This window comes from Gallus gallus, chromosome 2 (genome assembly GCF_016699485.2).
Source record: "Gallus gallus isolate bGalGal1 chromosome 2, bGalGal1.mat.broiler.GRCg7b, whole genome shotgun sequence".
Lineage (NCBI taxonomy): Eukaryota > Metazoa > Chordata > Aves > Galliformes > Phasianidae > Gallus > Gallus gallus.
In genome coordinates, this window is record NC_052533.1 from 94834928 (window position 1) to 94845688 (window position 10761).

At 34.4% G+C, this 10761-nt stretch overlaps 1 protein-coding gene across 16 annotated transcripts in view; it reads left to right on the plus strand.

Moving 5' to 3' along the window:
• The window catches only part of CDH19 (cadherin 19), a 107118-nt gene extending 101468 nt beyond the window's left edge, over positions 1 to 5650 (plus strand). For all 16 annotated transcript variants that reach the window (XM_046925061.1, XM_040684834.2, XM_046925060.1 and 13 more), the window contains one exon: positions 1157 to 5650. In XM_046925061.1, the coding sequence (XP_046781017.1) occupies positions 1157 to 1647 (491 nt within the window). In that variant the 3' untranslated portion in view covers positions 1648 to 5650. The remainder of the gene's footprint in view (positions 1 to 1156) is intronic.
• Positions 5651 to 10761: the final 5111 nt, after the last annotated feature.

Consider the following 10761-nt stretch of genomic DNA (forward strand, 5'->3'; position numbering starts at 1 on the left):
GGAAGAGTACTTCATTATTGTTCTGTCTAGATGGAAGTGATCCACCATTTAGATATTTATAAGAGTTTATAAGATCTCCTTTCAGTCTTCCTTCTCCAAGCTGAACAGTCCCAGGCCTTACAGCCTTTCCTGAGAACAGAGATACTCCAGGCCCCAAATCATTTCTGTGGCCCTCTGCTGGACTCTTTCCAGTAGCTCCCCATCTTTCTTGTACTGGGGAGCCCAGACATGGGCATAGCACTTCAGTGTGGCCTCACTAGGGCAAGAGCAGATGGGGAGGAATCACCTCCCTCGACCTGCTGGCCATACTCTTTTTAATGCACCCCAGGACATCATTGGCCTTCCTGGCCGCAAGGGCACACTGCTGGCTCATGGCCAACCTGTTGTCCATCAGGGACACACAGATCCTTCTCTGCAGGGAAACATTAATCTCCGTGAATGTCATAGAATATTTAAACTGAATTGTTCAGCTAAAAAAGAAATGGCATAGGATTAAAACAAAACAAAACAAACAAAAAAAAAACCTCTTTAAAATATTTTTTTAAAAAAGATTCTTATATGTTAAAATTGGAGCTGTTCTTATTTATAAGCCTCCACTGCCATAGCATTACACAAGATTTAGTAATAGTCCTCAAATTTTTAAATCAGTGTCATATAAAAAATTGAGCCACACCCTGTATAATCTATGGAACTGAATTATATTTGACCAATTGAAGAGGATATCTCGCTCATTGCCTCATTTTTTATCTGTTCTTCCTGGGGCTCTGATGTGAAAGAAGGAGAGATTAAAAACTTTAAATTTTGAATATAAAGTTGATATATTATGTGATAAAACAAAGCAGTTTCAAAAAACATAATCTGTTTTCATCACTGCTTCCAGCTCTCATCTACTCAAAGAATTGCTCCATTTCATTCACCCATTTTATAAGTCCCTCTGTAGCAGTTTTTCCACCACATACTCTACTCAGTTCAAAACCATAAAATCTGTAAAAATCACACGTCTATAAATGTGATAAGATAGCTTCACTTTGCAATTGCACTGATATTAAGAAACATTATTATTTTTAAAGGCTTTCCAGGCACATTCAAAGTCTCTGGCTCCGTTTATATTTTCCCTCACTTTCTTTTGTTTTGTGTTGTTTGTTTGTCTTGTCAGTGTTCTTTTTGGCGATTATAGGCATAAGACAGCAGAGGAAGAAGACTCTCTTTTCAGAGAAAGTGGAAGAATTCAGAGAGAACATTGTCAGATATGATGATGAAGGAGGTGGTGAGGAGGACACAGAAGCTTTTGATATTTCAGCACTGAGGACACGCGCTGTCTTGAGAACACACAAACCTCGAAAGAAAATCACCACAGAAATCCACAGCCTCTACAGACAGTCTCTGCAGGTTGGTCCTGACAGTGCTATTTTCAGGCAATTCATTTCAGAAAAGCTTGAAGAAGCCAATACAGACCCGAGTGTTCCTCCATATGACTCACTTCAGACATATGCTTTTGAGGGGACTGGCTCTTTGGCAGGATCTCTCAGCTCCTTAGGCTCAAATACATCAGATGTGGATCAAAATTATGAATACCTTGTAGGCTGGGGACCTCCATTTAAACAGCTTGCAGGCATGTACACTTCCCAAAGGAGTACTAGAGATTAGTTATTCGTTGATCATTTGCTTTTTTCCATAAATGTTCAGCAATCAAAATCAACTCAGTTTTTAAAAAGAAAGTCATACCACATCCAAGCACAGAAATAAAGACCTAAGTATTGGATGTGGAGATTTTCTAAAAAATCATACCAGACCTATCATTAGTTGAGAGAATGGGCATTCTGCATTTGAAAAAAAAAAAAAAAAAAAAAGAAAAAAAAAAAAAGTAAACTAAGATTATGCTGCTTTGGATATCAAAACCCCCATTCTGGGCACAGAAAAGCTGGGTCTTGCAAGTACAGAAGGAGGAATATAAGCCATAAATGGTTATTGTAAATATTCTGTCATACACAAGCTTTAAACTGTTTCCAAAGTTGACAGAATTTTGCTCTCGCAGTTGAATATATTCATTAAGCAAAGTTAATTATTCATATTTGTATAATGCTTCATTATATAAATACACTTCTGCGACAAAGTAGAATGTCAGAAGTACTTAATAATCTATTTATTTATTGTAAGATGATAAAACTAAAATAAATCTCCTTTCCTATAAATGTAAAAATAAATACCTGTTACAACACCAGCATACTAATTTCTATAATGAAACTATTGGGAAATACATAAAACCAATACTTATTTTAGCAAATAGGATAGGAAAAAAAAGAGAAATTAGTTCAAGTTAGAATCAATATTCAACATAAATACTGCAATTGACCATGTTATATTACTGTACTTATAACAAAATATTATCCAAGCATAAGTATTTATCTTTAAGAGTTTAAATATGACTGATATACCAGCATAGATCTATTTTGTTTTTATTATGGAATACAAAATTATCTGAAGTAATCGATTTTACTATAACAGTATTATGGATCTTTAAAATTCTAAGCTGATGGTTGTAAAACTTTATATATAACATTGGATAATAAGATAGTAAAATGTTTTAATGTTGATCCATTTGTTCTGAAAATGATCCTGTGTCATTCTATTGGACTCAAATAAAACTTCAAAATTAATTTCCCATTGTGTTTTTTACAAATAGTCTACAGTTAATACAAAGATATCTCAGACGATTTCTATACTCTTACATACATAGCTAGTCAACATCAGTTTTGGATCTAGGAGTCATCAAATAATCAAATATATTCAAAATGATCTGTCTGGAAAAAGGGACCCACTTGTTTTTTATTTATTTCACTTCCATTAGCTGCTTATTTGACAGATTTTTAATCAACGTTTTTCTCCTACGACATTCTTTTTAAGCTCTTTCATAAAAATTACTTTTGAATTAGAAAAAGCGATGTAAATCTTATGAAAGAATGAAAAAAATGCACATAACATATAATTTCTGCAGTGTTTTCTACAATTGCTATTCACCACGGAAAAATAAGATATAGGTTAAGTGGAAATGTGGCAGCATAGAGTTCAAATTAATGTCAGCTAAAAATAAAATGTGGAGGAGTCTGAAAATCAGGAGAGAGACACAGTGCGAAGTCTGGGAAGAGCAGAGAAACTATTAATGATTCTAGTTACCAGAAAATATTGGAGGATCATAAAAACAGGTGCACATAAGCAGCAAAGAGAAAGAGAGTGCCCTTATTGTTCGGGGATGGTGAGAACTACATTTTTAGTATTAGGTTTATGGATTTACACAGATTTTACCCTAAAAAAATCCACAGATGGCCACAGAGGCCTTAATAGAATTCCTCATACTTGCATGTTGCATTTAGTGCAAATAGGATGAAAGTGTCTGATCCTTTCTCAATCCAGATAGTTTCTCTGGATGGGGGAAGTAGCTTTGAATACCTAATCATGTTTCCTCTGACATTAAGATTTCCTCTGTTGACTGTAATGAACGGTAATGATAGACAATTTTTGTTAACAGTGCATACTGTTGTCAAATCTAGCGACTGCTATATGAAAGACAACAATGACCTACAATAGCTCTTAAATGATCATTACCCAAAAAGCCCTAGGATTGCATTCATACAACAGGAAAACTGTATTTGGCTCTGAAGTAAGAAAATATTCTTAGTTGCTACTGGCCCACATCTTGTCAAGTTCCTGATATTCTAAGTCAAACCTGTTGATTTCTTTCCACAAGTGAGGAAAGAATAATTGGACTGACCATGTAACTTCAGATTTCATTTGATATTTTGTACTTAATTTCGAGGAAAAAAAAATATCTGCAGAAAAGTTTTATTGAAGTCTCTGTTTACTTAAAGGAAATGAAAAAATTGAGAGATTCCAACAATTAATAGTATGAAATTAATAAAGGATAAGTTATAATCTGAAGTATTTGGTGAGATCTATTAAACTCTGTAATGATGTTCCTAAGGGAATCTTCAGTTACCTTTTAAAATTCACCAGTAACTAAAAGTAGCCACGCTATGGGCTGAAGTGAAGAGTGAAAATGTGGTAACAAAAGATAAATATATATTCAGCTGCTCTTGACCTGCCTGAGCGAATGTAAAGAAGTGTTATCTGGTCAAAGGAGAAGATCATACGAACTGTTTTCTATATGAATACTCTGGAACGATTTTGCTGTTTTTTTGTTTTGTTTTGTTTTGTTTGCTTGTTTGTTTGTTTGTTTGTTTGTTTTCTTTGTTCTCTGTAACAGGTTAAGAACTGGTGAAATACATGACTAAACATAATCTTGCTTTTTTTCAGACCTCATCTGTAGGAATTTAATTCTGTGTTATTAGTTTTATTATTTAAAGCAAATGAAATCTATGCATATTTTAATAAATAATGCTCATCTGTTTGAAGATAAGAAAGAAACAAAAATCACTTGATAGCAGATTAAAGTTTTGTACTCATTATTGTGTCTCAAAAGGGGGGGGGGGGGGGGGCAGAAGGGGCTTCTTGGTTCATCCAAAATAAAATGGCTTCATTTAATTTTCATTTTGTGTATCAGGATGCAGGGTTTTTTTTGTTTTTTTTTTTTTTAATTGTAACACTGAAAAGCTTTCCTGCTTGCCACACAAAACTATCTCAGTCTTTAGTTCCCATAATTTTTTATAGTCTTTTTTTCACAGATGCTGTTATTACATTTCTTGATTTGCTTTTAAAATTAACACTGGAAATATGGTTAGCGCTCATTCTTAACTGTAGGGGGTAACCCTGTCTGATGAGAGTAAAATATTTTTGACAAGACAGTATGAATTTTATGTTTAAAGTCAGATATAATGTATGCTCTCTTAGGGGCAGAAGTTGAAGGAGATTATGTGATTTCACATGCTGGCAGAGGATATATTTACCCTTGATCCAGAATATAAACAAACATAAAAGAAATAATATGAAAAATGTCAGTAGCTACTCACAAAGCTTCTCTACCATAAATTTATGAAGTAAAAATAGATAAATATTTTGAAAAAGTTGATGCTCCAAAACTGCAAAATGATTGCAGCATCCTTCCTTATGGGAACAGCTTATGCATAGTAAACTTTACACACTGAAGAACTCCTGTGAACACATCTCTATCATATCACTAAGGACCTTAATCCATGATAAATCACTCGCAAAGCTTTGTCTACTTTCCCCAAACTGATGGTTATATAAGGTTCTTTCTTTGTCTTCTTGCCTTTCTATATGGCTGGGATTATTTTTAGCAACCCAATAAATATTTTTCTTTGACAATACTGCCTGTCAGCCTTAAATGATTAATATTGCTTTATAGTATTCTCCTAAATGCTAAATATTTCCAAGTAAGCTCCTAGTGGAGATAGCTATTTCACAATTGCACACTTCAGGAAATGCAGGGAAAGAGAAAAGAATTCAAGGCCAAAAGAGGTCAACCGATTCATGTACCTGATCATCTCCCAAGCTGGAAACTAGGTGTAAATTCTGAAATATTCCCTTCAGCCCTCTGCCCATGCCCCAGTACATGTATTAGGTTATTTTTTGTTGTTGGTATTTGTTTGTTTGTTTGTTTGTTTTTCAGCTCTACTTGTGCTTCTTTTTGATGTATATGAATAATAATTTAAAATAAAATGCTCTGAACACTTGAGTTCACCTGTTCTGCTTTTGTAGATGACTTGGAACGGTTTTTTGTATATGACCACTGGTAAACCAGGGGAAAGTAATGCAACTGCTATTTTCTTGTTTATGTAAGCTTTTTTTTTTTTCCTTTTTTTTTTTTTTTTCTCCCCAGAAGTAAACGTAAGTACATGAGTGGCTTAAAGACAAAAAAGTTAGGGTATCATTCAGTAAAACAGATCTTGAACATGCTTAAGTAAACTTTTTCTTGTCCTCTCCATTATGTATAACTTATCTAGTTCTACCTTTACCCTGTTGTGCTGTAAAATGAATAGAAAGCCTTAGCATATGGAGGTGTCTCTTCTTTCTCACAGGTACTTCATAAACAACAATCCATAACTAACATTCCACAGCTAATCATGGAAGAACAAAAATGAAGGAGAGAGTTAAAATTTTCACAAAATTATCCATTGACCACTGTCAAACAAAACAAAACAACAACAAAACCCAACAACACAAAAGAAAAAAGAAAAAAACAGATGATCAACCAAAAAAATAAATATTCACAAGTAATACTTAGTATATCTTGTTTTTTGTTATTTATTTTCCATTGTCATTGGAGAGAAACTTAATGAGGATCTGAGGGTTATAGAGAAAATATTCTAAAAATGATCCACAAAGTGAATGTTTCTGCTATAAATTTACTGTGTCTTTTTTAGAAAATCAGAAATCAAAGAAAACTCTTCTGGTTTAGTTCCTTCTTGTTTGCTTTTTTTACTGTCCAGGAAGAGAATTTTGCAACATGAATCATTGTGGGAACGATGCAAATGCACCTGTTGTAGCAGACCATTTTGGAGTCCCATATCATTCCTTGGAGCTGAAGCAGATATTTGGATGCAATTAGTAAGGTTGCTGTCATGGATGATATCCAAGTAACTGTTTAAATGAATAGGAATAATACTTTTGCACATTGAGAAGTCCATTCTGTTTGTACTTTCTAATTTTCCCTTGCAGTACCTAGGAAATAAATCTTCTGTTTTGGAAGTGCCTTGTGAAATTCTCAATTTTAGATTTAATCCAGAGACCACACAGGTCAAGTGTAGCTTTCCAGATTTCTTTTTCTAACTGAACTACCAGACTGTAGGATTCTGACAGCTATGCTGTTTTTGGACTGAGCATTTTCCAGCAGGTAGAAATGCCACTGTAAAATTCAGTTTGAAACACAGTCTGAAATAGATTTTTATCAAGATTTCTACAACTTAACCTCTAATAAGGGAAGAATTTGAATCTTGATTCTTTGCAGGAAACACAAAGTACTGTTGTAGACATGTGTCATGGTTTTATGATTTTTGGTTATTGGTATTCCACATCATAACATCATGTAGTGCACTGGGAGTTCAAGAGTTAATGCTCCAGTTCCAGGCACCTGTCTGGATGAGAAGAAGAACTACGTTCCCCAGAAGACTGTTCTCTGTTCTGTTATCATCCTGCTCAGGGGGAACACATAGAAGGCCTCAGTAGATCACCTGATGTCCCTCTTTTCGATTGTCAGGCTCTCTCACTGCTGCTTGTCCTGACCACACGCCATTAGTGTAAGGCCTTCAGCTTTTTCAGACACTCTTTCTCTCATCATATTTGATTTATTAGATTCAATTCTAATTATATTGTTTTATAGTGTGTTATCTTGCATTATGATACCATATTTATTAAATTAGTTTGTTTCTCCTCAGATTGTTGCCACTGTTTTTAATTATTCAGGGTCCTCTGTTTCCCCTTTCCAGAGGCGCGGATTCACGAATCCCTCTGCCCCCCTAGTCATGGTACCGGGCCAAACCAGCCCAGAAACCACTGACATGTGAAAACTTTCCTCCTGTTACAGAGGACTAAAACATCAGAGATATTTTTTGTCTTCTTGTTCTCTTAAGCTCATTTTGTAACCCTCAGCAGAGAGATGACAATGAGAAAGATATTTCTAAGATAGACTTTACCAGAATGTTAACATACAGATGATCAGTTCTCTTATACCTGCTTTTTGATTATTTCATTTTTAATAATTTTAACAATTTTTCAATTGAAGTTTGACAGGTTTTTGTTTTTTTTTTAATTTCTACGAGCAAATCTTAAGGAAAAGATAATCAAATGTTTATACCAGTTTGCACAGAAAAAAATAATAAAAAAATAAAATAAAAAAGACATAAATCCTACTGGCTCTCAGCAGGAGCTCCTCAATTACTCCAACACCTTTTCTGACACAATAGGGTACAAAAGAAATCTGTATTTCTAGCATGCCATGTGGCAAATCATTGATGTACAAGTTGGATGAACCAGTAACAGAGATATTCTGCCAAATAAGGTATTAATTAATAAGGAAGAGTTACTCAGAGACCTGATGATTCATGGAAACCATTTTAATATCACCATTTGAGGACTCTAAGTTTCTTGGGCAAATGAGTCAAGCAAGAGGCAGAGTAAAGACCTCGAACTGCAGGAGAGTATTCAGTTTATTCAGTACACTGCTAAGTGTTTTGTGCTGAGATATTTCTCTGAAGACTAAATGGGTCCTGAAGAGCTAGCTTATCATCAAGGATAGCCTCATAAACAGAACTGAGGAGCAAACAGTGCTGATATGGCTGATGGCCATGCTGGCTCAGTGGAGAACTCCTGATACAAAAAAACAACCTTGCAGAAGTTGAAAGCACAAACATGCTGTAGGAAGAATGTAAAAACACTGTTCAGGCATACCCAAATGCAATTAGAAAAGAAGAATTGAATGAAACTGGGGAAGGGTGTCAAAGTCAACAAGAATGCCTTCTGTAGCACACTGATTACAAAAGTAAAATTATTAAAATATGGGTTCACTGAAGAGTGAGCAGTCAGTTCTGTGTTGAGGGACACATATAAGACCAACTTGCCTAAAGCCTTCTTCATAGGCAAGTTCAGCTGTCAGGCTTCCTAATAAACTAGATTTAGTGGCAGACTTTGGAAAGAGAGACATCTATCTCTCTCCAAGAAGATAGAGTGGTGAACTGTGTGTGAAAAACTGGACAGATCATTTACTCAATGAGTTATTACACACTATTCATGAGTATCAAGTCTACTGGTGTTCCTTAGATGTTGATACTGAGCCTCACATTGCTTATCATCTTCATCAATACCCTGAACAAAGGTACAGAATGTACCTTCAGAAAGTGAAGAACAGCAAACTGGGAAGAACAGTCAATATGTTAAGGGGAAGGGAAGCCCTCAAAAGGCATCTGACAAAGCTGGAGGTTCTGGCTGTACAATTGAGCTTCTGCATTATGCTGAAATAGTAGGAAAATGTTACTCTATGACTAGGCGTCTTGCTCTGACAATATCACTTATTCATATGAATAGCAGAATGACATAAAGATTAAAATAAAACAAAGACAGCAAAAGAAAACACCAGAGGTATCCAAATACCACTAGCAAATTTGAAGATATCTTCAAATATCTCAAAATTTCAAAAACTGTTTGAGTGTAGAGTTGTTTCTCATGCTAATATGATTTTCAGTCATCTCTTTTGCTTAGCTAACTACGAAAGGAAAGTAATGTCTTAGACAGCTTAGGGATAATATTTGCCAAATAGTTATATCTGGAAATATTCTAGCCTGAAGAAAGAACAGGTATACAATAAATAACATAACCATCTGTTTATCTAGAAAGCAGTTAGTACACAGATGAGCTCAAAATATAAGCTTTCTGTTTGTATTTTTGGTGATTTAAGAAGTGCAAACAGTTGTTTTTTGCCAATACCATAGTGTGTATATATAGACAGATAAAGTATACAGACTGTTTTCTCAGATAAAAAATGCCATCCTAAAACCAACAACTCTTGCTTACTTCTTTTTTTGATCACTGTTAGAAGCAATAAAACATATGTAAATTTCCTGACTTGCTGGGAATTTAATATTTCCAGCCATTTTTCAGAAATTGGCATACCCTAAAAAAAGTTAGATTGGATCCAGCTATATCTGAAGGGCTTTTTGTGCTCTTAAATTTTTAACACTGCATCTCTTATTAGCTATTTAAGGGGAAACCGTAAAACCTGTATGTTAGAGAGGAATGTAGGAGGAGATTGAAGAAACAGAAGGTATGCATGCAACTTAAAACCAAAACTAGAAACTGTCACAAGCTATTTTTGAGGACAAAAAGTAAAAACAAACAAGCAAAGAACCTTTTACAGATCTGGAAAACACAATGAAATGTAAGCTTCAGGGATGAATTTGAGACACAAACATCAATTTTCTTTTGACTGTGACTGTTTTGAAAAGATACTACAACTCCTGACCCATATTCTAAGCTTTCAAAAGTGCATATGAGGAAATAGTGTAAATGTAGAAAAACATCATTCTCTGATAGACAACAATTTTCTTCAATACTATCCTCAGGTTTTTTTTTAAAGCTAATCTTTGAGCAGTGACATATTCCAGGCAGCATTTCATCTCAATTTGACATTATAGCTTACAAAAAACGTCCTTCTTTTGGTCTTAGATGTTCTCTCTCTTTTTTTTTTTTTTTTTTAAGCCATGTATGAATCCTCATCAAAAAGCTAATAATCCAGTTTGCAACACATATTCTAAATACTTGTTCTAAACAGCAGTATCTGAAAATTCTTTGCTGTCCCAATGCATTCTTAGCTCTATCCTCTGCAAAACAAATATAAATCAATTAATAACAAAAATAACAATAGTAATAAGCTGCCTAATGATTTTCATAGGAAGTACTTATCTTTTTACTGAGATAGGATTGTCAGGTAGGGACAATTAATTACCTATACAACAAGGAACCATATTAAGAAAGTCCTTAAAATAATGTAATTGTAGGGATATTACAGTGATTTTTTAAAGGAATTTTATGGCTACTTACTGTTGGTAATGTTTCATGCAAGTTTGCTTAGACTATTGTGTGGGGAAAAAAAAAACTTCACAATAAACATTTACAGTACTGGAAATTCTGAATATTTAAGAAGCACATGGGGTCATTAGGACTCTTCACTACTAAGTTCACTCTTCACTACTAAGTAGTTTTATAGACTGGTACGCTACTGATATAAATCTGAAATTATCTGTCCAACCCTTTCATTCTAATGTCATTCTGTATTGCTGAACTAACCTAAAAACT